The 16,945-nt window shown below is 46.1% G+C and overlaps 1 protein-coding gene across 1 annotated transcript in view; it reads right to left on the reverse strand.

Annotated features, from left to right (window-relative positions):
- The window catches only part of LOC148532594 (high affinity immunoglobulin gamma Fc receptor I-like), a 44,321-nt gene that overhangs the window by 19,794 nt on the left and 7,582 nt on the right, over positions 1-16,945 (reverse strand). Inside the window, exons 3-6 of the mRNA XM_088467521.1 lie at positions 15,626-15,886; positions 12,126-12,380; positions 9,006-9,284; positions 7,564-7,839 (exon numbers count right to left, since the gene is read on the reverse strand). Of these exons, the coding sequence (XP_088323647.1) occupies positions 7,564-7,839; positions 9,006-9,284; positions 12,126-12,380; positions 15,626-15,886 (1,071 nt within the window). The remainder of the gene's footprint in view (positions 1-7,563; positions 7,840-9,005; positions 9,285-12,125; positions 12,381-15,625; positions 15,887-16,945) is intronic.

A 16,945-nucleotide genomic window follows, 5' to 3' on the forward strand; every position in this document is an offset into this window, starting at 1 on the left:
GATTCCCCGCTGGTCGCACATCGCATCGTCAGATCTGCCGTGCTGTAAAGCAGATCTGACAATCTAGGACACGATGCACTGTGAAAGTCTGGATGCAGGAGAGATCGTATGAAGATTGGACACCAAATAGTGTCCAGATCGTGTGCATATCGTCAGCTGCCGGGGAGAGTTTCAAGGGAAATCGTGTACATCGGCCGATCGGGAACACATCGCTATGTCTGTGACCAGCTTAAGTGGTAAACTTACTAATGGAGCATACACACGGTCAGATGTGTCAGATGAACGATTTGAACTACAAACTGCATTAAAATGACTGAAATCGTCCAAAACTGACTGAAAAACACATCAGATGTCAGATATCGTTATCTGACCATCGGGAAAGCGCATCATTCAAACATGTCAGATTTTCCTTCAGATATGAACGACTGAACGATTTTTTTAAATAGTTATCGTTCAGATCTGAAGAAAAATCTGACCGTGTATGCGCACCATAAAAACCGTGTCTGATCGGAGATTGTCAGAGTTTAAACACTGACAGCATCTCAGGAACACGGGTGACTTGTAAACGCACCCGAACGAACATGCAGCCTGCACATATCAGTGAGATACGTGTAAGCTGTATGTTTCTAAACTGTTAAGCAAAGAAAGTGTTGAAATAAAAATGTGGGGTCCCCCTCTCTGAGCAAAGTAGAGGTTCCCCATATTTCATGAACCAGCACTGGGCTCTTGGCCCCAGCACTGATTGTAGGACTACACTAAAAAATGTGTGTGGTTCCCTGTATATTTACAGCCTGCACCGGGCTCCACTAGCTGGGGTGTACGCTGCTGCTAGGGGACCCTCTTCACAGGGACCCCAGCCCAAAGCATTCTCACTCCACACTAGTCAGCCCAAGCTGAGCATCCCAGGGAGGTGGGGAACCCCCCCAAAAAAGGGTCCCCCCCCCCCTCTCCTGATTACTCCAGACCTGGGGCTACGCTTCGCACCCCTGGCCGATGGGTGCAGAGTTCATGGGGTAACTGTTGTAATATTGTCTTACAGTGGTGCCAGCAAGTCTCCCCTACATGCCAGTACTTGTGGAATACCAGCATGCGGGGCATTAAGGGCCCAGTGGTGCTGCTGCCACTTCTGTAAAAGTAATATTAAACAAAAAGACAGGACACGTAGTATTTAGGGGTCTATTCATGATGGAAAAGAGATAAAATTAGTTTTGAACTCGCTGCAAGTTCATTGTAAAAATTATACCCAGCTTTTCAAAAGTGAGATACTTTTCCCCTGCGGTGCTAAGTGTCTACCGCTGGTTGTTTTGAAGCTCTGCATGCCCAGCACCTGCGTGAAGACAGAGACTGCTGTGCGGTGCGGAGTCTGTGCAGTCGCAGCATTAAGGGACGGACAAAAGCAGGCGGTAGCGATGGGGACAGGATTCAACAGCAGCGGTGAGTAGAAGAGGGAGGAGCTAAAAGCCGCAGCAGACGAGGACACAGCAGGGAGGGATCTGAAAAGATGCCTCTGCGTCACAACATTCAGGGGCTGTACGCCATCGCAAGATGGCGTCATTATTTACGGTCAAGGTCCGAAAAAAAAAGAGAACTTGAGGAATCACACAATTTCTACATTCCCATACTAAAAGTATGGGGACCGAGACACTCAGTAAAGTACTGTATATTTCTAAATCGCAGGCGCAGTGAGAAGCCGCTTACAGCGCACCAGAGACCCTGGCCTGTGACTTTAACCGCACGCAAATTCGTTTTACACACGTACGTAGTCACTGATGAAGCACAATGGAAATCGGCGTGAGGAAAAGGCGTGGACACTCGCATTGGAGCCATTATTACACAGACTCAGTCGCACACAGACGTACAAGATGCCGCACACCCCAGTTACCAGTGTACGCTAGCAATGTAGGTCTCTCCCTCTGTTACAAGTCGAGGTCACGGCTTCTTTCTAGTAATGTACCTCCTTCTGGCAGTATGGTTCCAGTTCCGTCGGTTGCTAGGCGATGGACGCCAGGTGCATCCTGTTACCACTGATCATCATTGAGATGTTCCTACAGCTTAATTGGAGTCCACCTGTGGTAAATTCAGTTGATTGGACATGATTTTGAAAGGCATACGCCTGTCTATATAAGGCCCCACACTTGACAGTGCATGTCAAAGCACAAACCAAGCATGAAGTCCAAGGAATTGTCTGTAGACCTCCGAGACAGGATTGTCTCAAGGTACAAATCTGGGGAAGGGTACAGAAAAATATCTGCTGCTTTGAAGGTCCCAATGAGCACAGTGGCCTCCATCATCTGTAAATGGAAGAAGTTCGGAACCACCAGGACTCTTCCTAGAGTTGGCTGGCCGTCTAAACTGAGCGATCGGGGGAGAAGGGCCCTAGTCATGGAGGTGACCAAGAACCCGATGGTCACTCTGTCAGAGCTACAGCATTCCTCTGTGGAGAGAGGAGGAGAACCTTCCAGAATGTTTTTCAGCAGCAGGAACTGATAGATTAGTTAGGATAGAGGGGAAAGATGAATGCAGCAATGTACAGAGACATCCTGGATGAAAACCTGCTAACGACCCTAAGCACACAGCCAAGATATGAAAGGAGCGGCTTCAGGACAACTCTGTGAATGTCCTTGAGTGGCCCAGCCAGAGCCCAGACTTGAATCCGATTGAACATCTCTGTAGAGATCTGATAATGGCTCTCAAGCTCCTGATGGAGCTTGAGAGGTGCTGCAAAGAGGAATGGGCGAAACTGCCCAAAGATAGGTGTGCCAAGCTTGTGGCATCATATTCAAAAAGACTTGAGGCTGTAATTGCTGCCAAAGGTGCATCAACAAAAGTATTGAGCAAAGGCCGTGAATACTTCTCTACATGCGATTTTATTTTTTTTATTAAATTTGCAAAAATCTCAAAAAAAAACATTACACGTTGTCATTATGGGGTATTGTGTGTAGAATTTTGAGGATAAAAATGAATTTATTCCCTTCATAAGATAATACGTAAAATCCATTATGCTTTTCTAATGGAAATCCTAGGAGTACCATATTCTTCCTCTGCCTCTTCCTCCCCCTTATTAAGTGGTTTAGCTGGCACGAATTTACTACCAACAGAGAAGGTGCATCACTCCTTCAACCCTTTTTCCACTTTTCCATATGGTTGTCTCTTATTTTAATTGTTGGGAACCTGTATATTTTCCAGTCTCTGGGGTTCTTTTTTCTTTTAAATTAATTTTTTTTCTTGTCATGGTTTCTGCTGCTATTTGAATATGGGGTCTGTACATTTATTTGCCATTGTTTTCTTTTTTATGCATTACCAAATGTATTGTTAGATATATTGATATCGAAATTGTATCCGATTCCCTCCCCTTCCCTTCCTTTTTTTCCCTTTCTGTATCCCTTCCCCTCCATGGTTCACAGATTTATATTCAAATAAAAACTATTGATGTAAAAAAAAATTAAATTAAATTATTGCATTTTGGAATAAGGCTGTAACATAACAAACTGTGGAAAAAGTGAAGTACTGTGAATACTTTCCGGATGCACTGTAAGTCCAGGTGGCCACTTAAGTACCGGTGAACGTCTTCTAGTTCTTTTTTTTTTACATCAATAAATTTTTATTGAGTATAATGCAAAATATTTATGGGGGTACAGAAAGAAAAAAGGCAAACCTACATAAAATAAATTATAGGGAGGTGACAGTACATTCAAAGACATTAAACAAAAAAAAACACAATTACCAGAATAGATAAGTAAATTAAATGTTTTGGTCCCCCTCTGGAATCTCATTCAGATCAAAAGGAGAGGCACTTCAAGGGATTGGAGAGGGCAGGGACAGGGGCGCCACTCCTCCATCTATTACATACAGATGCCAAGGATACCATTTCACAATAGGGGATGAAGTAGCCGTAGAGTAATCAACCTCCCTCGTCTCCATTTCAAAATGGGATTGTGTTTTAGTTATAACTTTGGCAAATAGGGGGAGGGGAAGGGGACTTCCAATGCTGAGCTATAGTGGCTTTGGCAGATATCAGAAAGTGTCAGAGAACGTACCGGTCAGATTTGGGAACGGTGATTGGATACCGGTGGAGAAGGGCGAGGGAGGGATCTAGAGTTAAAATGAGACCTAGGACATCTTTAATAAGAGTGAATACTTCTTCCCAGAAGGGGCGTAATAAAGGGCAATCCCAGAAGACATGGAAAATAGAGCCTTCAGAATGACAGAGACGCCAACAGAACTTTGAGACTGTAGGCCAGATTTTGTGTAATCTAGAGGGTGTCAAATATAATCTATTTAAAAGTTTTACATACATTTCAATGTGATTAGTACATTTAGATATAGAGAAGGTAGAGAGAGAAATAGTCTCCCATTGTGAGAAGGTGAAGGTACGTTGAAGATCTGCCTCCCACCGGAGTTGGGCAGGGGACTTAACTGTCGGAGCTATGGGAGACAGTAGGGAATACCAAAAAGATATAGCCCCTAGAGGAGGGGTTATTAAATTTACTCAGAATTTGGGGTGGAGTCTGGAATACGGTAGGGCCGGTGTTCATCAAAGCATACCAATGTGTAATTTGGTGATAGTAAAACCAGGCTGGGGGTCCCAATAGATACTTAGTGCAGAGGTCTAAATACGATAGAATAGAGGACGAGGAAAAAAAAAAAGTCTGCTAAGGACACAATACCCAGTCATCCAGTAGGACATATTAAGACTAGGTAAAACCCTGCTCAATGCCTGAAGGGAAACATTTCTGGTAGGCAGGGTAAAATCAAAATGGGCCGGGAGATTATAATCCCAAATTTTTAAAGTAAGATTGTTTTAGGGAATAAGGGGAATTGTGGTCGCAAGGTCAGGAAGGGGAAATTGCCGGAGGAGAGCATGTTCCAGATCTACCTCAGGTTCAACAGAAGGGGGGAGAAACCAGTCACATATTTGAGAGAGAAGGGCCGCTTCATGATATCTGGTCAGGTCAGGGAGATTAAGGCCTCCCTGAGGTTTAGGACGAACCATACGACTATAAGCCATTCTATGGGCTTTACCCTTCCATATATAAGAAATCGAACATCTTCTAGTTCTAAGGGAATAGCGGGTGGCTGTTAGTCGCGGAATAGGGTAAACATTAATTTCATGAAAGATTGTATTGCTCTTTAAATATTTATAAATTACCCCCAAGGCTTCTTTTTCCCCAAAGTAAATAACCCTGATTTATTCAGCCTTTTATTTCTATTTAACCTTCCCATTCCTTTAATAAAGGTCGCCCATCTCTAAACCATCACAGGTTCTGCAGTGCGCTTTCTACAGATGTGTCCTCTTGCATCTTTGCAGATCGCCGTACAAACGTGCACACGCATCGCACCATGCAATTAGTAATCACCGGTGCGAAGGCATTGAGTGTTCCCATGAGCGTGTACGCGACTTGCGCCATGCATGGCGCGATTTGCCACAAAGGCAGCAAAGATGCAAGAGGACACATCTGTAGGCAGAGGTGCCCAAAGCTATACCCCAGATTCAGGATGCAGTACATCAGCTTAGACATGAGGGGGATAGTCAAGAGATAAAATGGAATATTCATTAGAGAACCAAAGGGGAGACAAAGGCATCGAAGGAGCAAACAGGAAGACAAGGAAGGGGCAGGGAGCAGACGGGGGACAGGCAGGTATAAGCAGGGCAGGGAGCAGACGGGGGACAGGCAGGTATAAGCAGGACAGAGAGCAGACGGGGGACAGGCAGGTATAAGCAGGACAGAGAGCAGACGGGGGACAGGCAGGTATAAGCAGGACAGAGAGCAGACGGGGGACAGGCAGGTATAAGCAGGACAGAGAGCAGACGGGGGACAGGCAGGTATAAGCAGGACAGAGAGCAGACGGGGGACAGGCAGGTATAAGCAGGACAGAGAGCAGACGGGGGACAGGCAGGTATAAGCAGGACAGAGAGCAGACGGGGGACAGGCAGGCATAAGCAGGACAGAGAGGAGACGGGGGACTGGCAGGCATAAGCAGGACAGAGAGCAGACGGGGGACTGGCAGGCATAAGCAGGACAGAGAGCAGACGGGGGACTGGCAGGCATAAGCAGGACAGAGAGCAGACGGGGGACTGGCAGGCATAAGCAGGACAGAGAGCAGACGGGGGACAGGCAGGCATAAGCAGGACAGAGAGCAGACGGGGGACAGGCAGGCATAAGCAGGACAGAGAGCAGACGGGGGACAGGCAGGCATAAGCAGGACAGAGAGCAGACGGGGGACTGGCAGGCATAAGCAGGACAGGGAGCAGACAGGGGACTGGCAGGTATAAGGAGGACAGAGAGCAGACGGGGGACTGGCAGGTATAAGCAGGACAGAGAGGAGACAGGGACAAGTGTGAGAGGGACAGAAATGCGACAAGGGAGAAACAGGGAGCAGAGAGCAGACAGGGGACTATCTGGCAATCTATGCAAGTTCCCGCAGAGCTTTATGCATACGCTTTGCTCTGCCAAATGTTTTCCCGACCACAGCCGTAGCTCCATTATGGGTGCATCCCTATCAGTATGCTGGCCTCAGACAAGCGCAGAAGTTAGGCTGCCCGCCCATGACCCTCCAGGCGATAGATCGGTTCCATGCATCGGCATAGCAGCTGCCCAGGAACACCCATTTTGCAGAGTGATCCAACATATGGAGCACACGGTCCGCTCTCATATCCCATGTGAAGGTGCATACTGTATAGAGATGGACATCGGATTCCGATGTTTCGCTACCATCTATGTTTTTCTTCGCATAGTAGCGTTTTCACCATTTGATGGCGCATTCGAATGGTGTGGAAGCGATGGCCATCAGATTGTAAAATACAGCGGCATATAGCGGCTTAACATTGGGCACGGCCGTGCTATTGCGCATGCCCTAATCATATTATCATTTCTCCATTGAATTCTTCTGATGTGATAGTTACCATCCCATCGAAGGTTTTGATGGAGGAAGCCCAGTCATCATTTGATGGCTGGGCCTCCGATGTCCATCCCACTGTATGAATGGTGCAGTGTATGTGCCGTCTGCGATCGCTTATTGTCACGCATTCCTTGCGTCCGACTCTTCCTACCGTGCATATGCACATGGACTGCGATTGTAAGTGTAGACGGATTCATCTGTCCGATGATGGATCACAATCTCCAGAAAATGGGCGTTTCTGGGCGCCTGCCATGCAATCACACGACACTCCCCCGCATCATGGTGGGGGCTCGGGAGAGTCGTGGCCATGTCAGCAGACTTCCCTGCTCGTCTGTGGCCTCAGATGGGACTCCTGCCGCAGACAGATATTTTATGCCCAGGATGGAGCGGGTGTAAGTTACTGTACTATTTATGGCGTTTACAGATGCAGAATTCTGCGCCACCCACTGAATTTCCATTAAGACGGACAGACACTCGCATGGATGGGTGGGGCTCACATTAGCATGAGTTACAGTAGTTAGCAGGGAAAAGCATATACAGTAGGTATCATTAGATTTCTGTACATGAGGATTATACAAGAGACACTGGTAAATAACACAATGCGTAAGTAAGAAATGCTGGTACAAAATAATACATGTACAAAGTAGCCCCATGAGCACTGACCTTGTACCAGGATATGTAAGGCTGTGCTGTGTCTCTGGACGTTCCCATCCATGGACTGTACAGAACATGTATAGCCCCCAGTGTGCTCCTCTCCAGCTCGGGGGATGAGATAACGGCTGTCAGTAGTAGCTCCCTGTATAGGCTGTGAGTCTCTGTAGAAGGTGTATAAGAGAGGGGCTTCTGTGTTACTGGTGGTCACACACTGTAGTCTGACCGCTTCCCCTTCTGTGACATTCTCAGATGGAATAATTTGAATCTCTGGTGATCTCAAAATCTCTATAACAATGGTAGATAAATCGTTAGAGGAAAATCACATTTCTGGGACACGCATCCATTGCTTCAATTTTCATGGCAAATCGCAACCAAAAAAAAACAAAGGGTCGTTTAAAAACTAAACATGAAATAGGGTCACCATTAGGACACGAGGTTTGATTAGATAAATTGAGCCACAAACTCCCTATTTTACATGTCCGTTCAGGACGATTGCCGATACAGAAGAACGCGGCCATAGATTGTACTAATAGCATGAGTATGATCACACATGGCCACATAGGACATTAGATGGGAGATCCACCTTCAGAGGACAAACTTCCACACAGGTTTGTTTAATTTCTCTGCCCTGGACTCAACATATCAGGACGGTCTCAGAGCTGGACGCAGACGCCGCAGCGTCTATTGGCGATTGCCCGCCAGTGACTATGCAAATGGTGCTACAGAGCCCTTCCCTGGTGTATGACCGTGCGTTTGACTGAGGCGCCCGCTCTGATCGTCTGTAGATACAATAATACCACCTGGTGCATCTGTAGTATTCAAACACTTCAGTGACACGCCCAAGACACTCCCATAACACGGACCATCTCCATAGCCACCGGAGTACACAAACACTTCAGTGACACGCCCATGACACTCCCATAAGGCGGGCCATTTCCATAGCCACCTCCCAGTCACCGGCCAGCACTTTTCCACAATATTTCTACCACTGTACGTCTCAATCGCAACATCGCCTTTGTGCTCTGCGATAATTTTTGGAGGTGGGTTCACAAGTCATGCCCCCATTTCCGTTATGCTGGGGGCCAGCCCAGCACTCCGTCAGCTGCTGGGCTGCCCCCAGCCCTCTCCCTGCACTGAATGGATGCCGCGCTCAAGTGTGCGGCATCCACTCAGCTTCACGGCACCACTGCTCTGATTAGCAGAGAAGTGGTGCCCGAGTGTCCCCAACCTCCTGTGGGACACTACAGCCCATGGGTAGGACGGTGCCTGAAAAACGGGACTGTCCTGCTGGAATCGGGACAGTTGGGAGCAGTAGCAGTTTTTGCCTAGGGGCAGCTATTTCTTGTACTGTGCGTTTTTATTTTACACTGTTATTTGGTTTGTTCATTAAAGTTGACAAAAGTGTGAAAAATAAAAATTTTAAAAGGAAAATATATTGCACGCTCTCTCACCAATCTGAATAGATAAACCATCACTCCTCTTCCTCACACTGCCGCTGGGATCTCTCACATCGCAGGAATAATCCCCAGAATGCACCAGCTGCGCTGACTGAACGCTGTATGTAGCGGATACACTGAATTCCTGCACGTTCCGCCCATCACTGTAGAAAGCAAATAGCAGCTCTGTGTTCTGCCTGGGCGGAGCCAGCGCTGTGTCACATGTCAGGGTCATGTCTCCTCCTTCCGTCACCGGGGACTGGGCCAACTTTATTGCCGGAACGGAGAACAGCTCTAGAATATATAATACGTGATTTACATCTTTATCATCAGCACAAGTGTAACAATGCAGAAATAATTCCAGCGATCACAGGGGGAGGGACATGCGGGTGTCATACTGAGCCTGCATCAGAATAATAGCGTAAGACGATGCAGTTAGATACGAATACACGGCACAGATCTCACCAATAACAGTAGTTGTAGTATCCACTCAGTAGCAAGCGTAAAGCCCCCGGGATGTTTCTTATACCCCTTTTCCACCTGTTCTGGGTCTGACCCGAGATTTAGAACACCGTTCCAAACTCGATCAGACCTGAGACAGACCCCTTTTTCACTGTGGCGCCGATCCGGGTTATCCCCGACTTGACGCCGTTCACACTGCTCACGGGTGCAGTGCAGCGCTTGGAGAGGACATCATCTCCTTGCGCTGGATTGCAGCTCTCCCCGTGACCCGGGTTACCCGTTTACACTGTGCCTTACCTGGGTCCTTCCCAGGAAAAGCCCTGCTTGCTAGGGTTGGCTTCCCGGGTGACTGGACCCGGGTGGGGGCTTTACCGCTGACAAAAATCTCGGGTTGATGCACGTTCAGTGTGCAATAACCCGGGATTTTCAGGTCAGTGGAAAAAGGGTATTAGTGAAGTCATGAGCTCAGAATTGTCATCAATTCACCAATACCCCTTTTCCACCAAACTTAAAATCCCGAGTTACTGCCGGGGGATCCTGGGTCCCGGTTTGGCTTGAAAGGGTCAACCAGGGTCGCGTTACCCAGGACTCCAACCCTGGTAGCTACCAGGGTCGAACCCGGCACGGTCCCAGGTAAAGGGGCGGTGTTAACAGTGCGACCCTGGTTATCCGGCTAGCGTCACGCAATAAAGCCGCTGATTGGAGCTTCAGTGAGCTATCACCACCCACTTTTTATGACCTCATCTTTGTGAGGCTGAAAAGCGTCCATTTCTAATGACATGCACAAGTTCTGCAAGGTGTAGTGTGAAAGGGGTCAGGAACGGCTGCGACACGGGCTGGAACAGTGTTTAAAAGCCTAGGTCGGACCCGGCATTTTGGTGAAAAAGGGGTATAAGAAACATCCCGGTGGCTCTCAGGCCCGATTCAGCTTAGGATGGAATTGCAAAGCTGCATGCAGCATCGCAATTCCGTCCTTGCAATTATGTTAATGCCGCCTGCATTCATTACTTATCAGAGCTGCATCGGATAATCTGCAATCCCATCGGACTGCATCCCACTGCAGATACAACAAGGAGGCCAGGAAATCTCCGTCAGCCACCAAAGATCCTGGCTTCTTCCTTACCCCCCAATCAGAGCCGTAGCTAGACTTTTTGGTGCCCTGTGCCAGAAAGCGCATTGGCGCCCCCTCATTTTTCAAAGGGACATAATACACCCAAAAAAGGTCCATGGCCTCATGGGGAAGGGCCAGGGAAGAGATAGGAGAGGCCAGGAGATGCCGGGGATGAAATAAGGAGGAAGCTACAAGCAAGAATGATAACAGAAATGTGACAGGCCCAAACAGCGCCCCCTGACCTGTGGTGCCCTGTGCGATGGCACCAGCCGCACTACCCTAGCTACGGCCCTGCCCCCAATGTCGACAATGCTGCTGCCCCCTCCCTCAAACGACAGCAGACTATCACTCACTAAATGCTGCACTGGTCCATTTTTTTCTTGATTAGCTGTAAATGCTAACCACTACCCCTATCTGTGCCACTTTAGTATTTAGGGCCTGATTCAGAGCCGCTTGCAAGCGGCCACTCGTTCGTTCCGAAAGATGTTCGCACAACTGCGCATGTTTACGGATTTTAATACGCATGCGCGAACCAGTCAGTGCGGCCGAAAATCGTGTGCTCGCTAAATAGCGAATTGAGTGACAGAAGGAGGCGTATGTGGGTGGTAACAGGGGAAGGTGCTTGAAAACGGGGAGTGGAGATCAGAACGCAGGCATGCCAAACGGTCAAAACGGGCGTTTTAAGGGTGTGTATAATTACTAAAGCAGCGTCATCGACCACATCACTTGGTTGTTTTATAGTTAGAACTGCTCGCATGATTGTGGTAGGAAAAACCAACCACAAGAATAGCGAGCCGTTCATACGCAGTCCGATGTACTCGATTAATCTAATATATAGCAGACATGACGTATGATGCGAGCGGCCAGGGGGCGTTTTTTTCAAAATTACGTTCGCATGTTTTGTTCGCTCGTTCAGACATAGAGGCGTGAACAGACCGCAAAGAGCGCACGGTTAATTTAAATAGCCAGCCCCTTTTTCTGGACGAGCGAGCGCAAATAGCGTCCGGCTCTGAATCAGGCCCTTAGTTCATATTTTAACCACATTTCAATACAGAGTGTACAGTACGTTTCTTAAATCTATCCATTAATTTAAATCCAAGTTTACCACTGTATTACCCTTATACAGTATATTCCATATGAGTGATTTAACAATGGAATTACTAAAGATTTTTTTCTATCAATTGTTTTTAGGCGTCCCTAGATAAAAGCACTAACAAAATGACTTAATTTGAACAATTCCCCATCCCCTTAGAATATAGGGGCCCATACACTAGTGACGGATAGCCGCGATGTTGCGATCTGGCATCTCAGGATCTGTGCAATCCAAGATTTCACCTATTTGCCAATCACGATCCAAATTACACAGATTTGCAAATCTCAGACTTAACAGATAATTTCACCGATCCTCCAATGGGTCGGAGAACATCGATGGCAGCTGGTTGGCATTTCCAGCTGGCAGATAGTCGTTTCTGATCCGAACGCAAGATCAGGCAATCCGTCGCTTAGAGTATTGTGGCCTGAAACCTATCCTTTATTCATTCATTTAGACTGTTTGTTTTTACCATGAACAGACACAGATGTCTCAGAAGCTTCTTCGATATATTTTAAAATTTTCCATCTTTGTCTTGTACATTTGTATCGTCCTGATGCTCCGCTAGTTACGTTTACACGTCGGAGAACGGAGTCAGTGGATGATAGTGGAGTTTTGTCCTTGTAAAATGATGAATCTGTTTTAAAGCCGTCACCCCAGCCGTGACATCGCATAGTCAGTGTGTCCCCCTCATACACATCAGCAGGTGCCTGGAGAATCAGCCAATCTGATAATAAAACACAGACAGGTGTAACAGCGCCCTGCTAATTATCTTCCCCAGAGACTCTGACCTCAGATAATCTCCTCTGCTTGTATAAATCATATACGAAAACGTACTAGTCAGATCATGTATGTCTGAAATAAAGTTTTGGAACATAAGGTGAGCTTAATTAATCTAGCAAATAACTCTTATACCACTTTGACAGAATTTCCCCAAAAAACCGGCTTTTACCCGGCATTTGGTGTCAGGTCTTGTTTGCCGGTCCCAGCCTGAAACCCCGTTCAGACAGAAGACAAATTACCGCTTCAAACACTTCGTAATTTGCTGATTAACACATTTTGTCGAAGCTGGACAATTGGCTGAGACAGAATCTGATTAAAATCTGCACAACGCCATTTTGCGAATGGCAACAAGACGCCATTTTGCGAATGGCCGCCCAGCGCCATTTTAGTGAATCTCACACATAAGTACATACGGCGATGCTATTTAGCGTCGTGCGATTCCCACGCAATAGAACATTGTTAAAAGTCCCCATTATATAAATACATACATTGATATAAACATAGACTATGATCAACCCTGCAAAACACGTACCACGGTGTACTTCACAAACACGTAGCCGCACAACGCTAACTAGTGTCTTCTCTTAATACCCCAATACTTACACACTGCACACTTACATAGAAAAGGTTCCCTAGTATTAAGGTTAATATTTAAGGTTTTATTCATTATCAATAATGTTGTGAAATACATGTTATTTGATATCTAAGGTTTAGTACATGATAAGCAGACAGTGTTTGGTGTCATTCTAAACCACTGTGTCTTTGCAGATTTCCGGTTCCATCGGTGGGGACATTGCAACATGTGTCTGCAAATTATGGATCATAGAGAGTTAGGCATTAAAATGTACTCTGTAATGCAGCCAGTTAGACTTGTTATTCAGCGGGAAAATGGACACAGCTGTTGGAGGCTGGACTGTGACCATACGAACTGACCTATGAACTGTACTGTAACAGAAGAACCAGGAAGAAGAACAAATGGAATCATGCCAACCTGTTCTATTGTATTGCCCATCTCTGTAAGAGTATATATGCAGGCTCTCTGAAACTAGATGCGAATCATCTCTTTTCCTTGCTGTTGACGGAGGTTTCATCTTTGATGCAGAGATCTGGATCCAGAGCGCATGCGTATGTAACGATAGTACCTTGTGACTGTATAATTTGTTTGCACTAATTGTATTTAGATCACAGCGTGTAACCATCTGCTTTTTGGTGAATTATATCTTTTTGTGCTTTCAAACCACAATCAAAGTCTGAAAGCAATTATTTCTTGTTCGACTCATAACGCTAAATAGCGACAATTTTAGAGTGTATAGATAGGTAGGAATTGATAATTTCTTCTGTCTGCAAGGGTCAACCCGGGTCAAAATTCCCAGATCTCCGACCCTGGTAAATTCCTGGGTCGAAGTCCCGGGAATTTGACCCGGGTTGACTCTTTCAGACAGAAGACATACATGTGTTGATCAGCAAATTATCAGGTAGAAATGTTTGACCCGGTAATTTGGTTATCCGTCTTAAAGGGGTATTAGTGAAAAAAGTAGAGGGTGTGCCAGCTAGAATACTTCTTTGAGAGAGACTGCAGCCATCAAGGAAAATGTATCTGTGTACATCAGTCTTTCTCAAACGTGGTCCTCAGGCCACATTTCCCAGGTCACCCAACAGGTGCACAGGTGTAGTCATTACTCACTGGCACATTTCCCAGGTCACCCAACAGGTGCACAGGTGTAGTCATTACTCACTGGCACATTTCCCAGGTCACCCAGCAGGTGCACAGGTGTAGTCATTACGCACTGACATTTTCACTGCCTGCAGTCTAGCTGTAGCCCTACAAAGTTTATCAACAGTAAAGCACACTTTTATGGGTGTATCTACTAAAGTGCGGGTTTTTAGAAGTGGAGATGTTGCCCGTAGCAACCATTCAAATTCTACTTATCATTTATCTAGCACCTTCTAGAACATTATAGCTAGAATCTGATTGGTTGCTATGGGCAACGTCTCCACTTCTAAAATCTCACTTTAGTAAAAAGTTCTTAGTGCATCTGTATGGGACATCCAGGCTGTATAGTTATATATGTAAGGTCACGTGAATTAATAACTTCATAAGAAAGGGAGCTTCTAAATCCTGTATTTAATCAGAAATTCTTCTCTTCATACTATAGGAGACTATATGGTTTTGAGGTCTCATTATAGAACAAAAAACTATAAATATAATGTAGTCCTTTATCAGCCTGTGGATCTACTGTATGTAAGCCAGTGTTTGGCTATTGTTGCAGTGGGAGAAGCGAATAGTTTGCTCTGGTAGATACATTGGGGCCTATTCGGAGATGGGACTGCAGCAAAAGAGAGCAAGGGGTAAATTTACTAAGATGGGAGTTCTATTTAAGAAGTGATGTTGCCCATAGCAACCAGATTCTACTTCTCATTTATCTAGCACCTTCTAGAAGAGAATACCTGGAATCTGATTGGTTGCTATGGGCAACATCGCTTTTTTAATTTGAATTATTTATTAACAGTTTTTTATATAGCGCAGGATATTCCGTTGCGCTTTACAATTGTAAACATTAATTGAACAAAACTGGGTAATAACAGACATATAGGTAGGAAGGGCCCTGCTCGCAAGCTTACAATCTATAGATATCACTTCTTAAATAAAACTCCCATCTTAGTAAATGTAGTTCTTATGCTGCATACACACGTGTAAAGATTATCTGTCCAACCAGCCAACTAGTTGATTGGTTGGAATGAAAATCTGGTAATGTATGGGAGTAACTGATGATCAGCAATTTGCTCCCAAACACCAGAAAATGGACAAAAACTGTTTGAACAAATTGTTTAGATCAAACATTGAACAAACTTGTCTGACCGACCATTTTCATCTGTTTTCTGGCATTTAGAAGCAAATTGCTGATCATCAGTTACTCCCATACGTTACCAGATTCTCATTCCAACCAATCAACTAGTTGGATGGTTGGACAGAAAACCTATAAGTGTGTATGCAGCTTTAGGTATAGGAACCCCCCCAGGAGGGTTAGGGTGCAGGAAGGGGGGGGGGGGTTAGGCATCAACAGGGGGAAGGTTAGGGTACTTACCAGCCCCAGTTGGGATCCTGACTGTGCGAGCTTTCAGCGTCTGTATTTAGCCCCCGGCAATACGTACCGATTCCGTATAATCACATGCATCTGTTTAACTCACCGTAAGTAACATCCAACCGCACAGGATAACTTCTGTCACTGTCCGTTGTCTCACACTGGTAACCGCCGCTATCTTTCTCCTGGGCAGAATTAATTGGCAGAGTTTTCAGTTTTCCATTTATTAATTGATCGTCTTTGTACCATTTGTAATTCTCGCTTTTTGATCCAGTATAATTGCTGTTACATGTCAGAGTCACTGCCGATTCTCTGAATATCTTATTCCAGTTTGGATCCAAAGTCACCCAAGGTTTTACTGCAGCCTCTTAAAAAGATCAACAATGCAATTATTTCCCTGATCACCAACATAACCCATATCATTACACTATGCCGTATTGGCAATCAGGATCAGTGTGTCTACTGTCAGGAATATTGGGTAGTAGGGTATGGTGAGTGGGTGCTATTGTATGTGGTGTGCATAAAGCAGGATCAGATCTATAATGGGAGCAGGGCGTGCAGTGCACACAGACCTCTAGCTCTAGGGTGGCCCAAACCGTACACCCTGCACCCATTTATTCAATACTTACCTCTCCAGAGTCTCGCGTCGGCACAAGCAGCACACTACAAATCACCGGGAAAATGGCTGAAGCGCCATTTTCCCGGAGACCTACGCATGCACATTATACTCTGGCACAGACTAGTCCCCAGAGTCTACTGCTCCACTAAGTGTGCACCTCCGGCCCAAAGACAGATAGGAGGGGTCCCCGGACAGGGACTGCACACGGGCACCCTCGTCTCTTAATTCGCCCCTGGCATAAAGCTCACCATAAATACCACCCAATACTACTGGCTGTAGGTTGGGAGAAGTCTAGTAATTTGGAATCACTAAGCACACTACAGGGGGTGTAGAATGGGGTTCATGTCTGGGGCATTTAATTATACATCATTATACAGAGGTTTTTGGCATAAATTTGGCCAAAGTTATGAGTTTACCCACCAACGTCAAGGTAACCTCATCGGGTAAGTCCCTAACATTATAGGTGGTTCATGTCTGGGGCACCTCCAAACCAACCCAGCTCTCTCCAAAATGGTGCATCTGCTCTCCCCTTTTTTCTATACTATTTGAAATTCGCCAAAACGTCCCTGGTGGTCTAGTGGGGATTTACCTGGTATGCCGGGTCAGGCTGCTCCAGCGGTGTCGCCTGGATGATTAATCCCAACTCTCCTCCTAGTGCTAAATGCAGGCCGTACATCAGAGCCACAATTCCCTGTTCCACCGACACTGTTCCAATTTGCCAATCTAATGTGGGGTGGATGGGGTTTATATATTGCAGGGCTAATCATGAGGTCTGGGCTGGTTAGAATGAGAGAGGGAGGTATAGAG

This window comes from Taudactylus pleione, unplaced genomic scaffold, assembly GCF_031769625.1.
Source record: "Taudactylus pleione unplaced genomic scaffold, aTauple2 ptg000073l, whole genome shotgun sequence".
NCBI classification, from domain to species: Eukaryota; Metazoa; Chordata; class Amphibia; order Anura; family Myobatrachidae; genus Taudactylus; species Taudactylus pleione.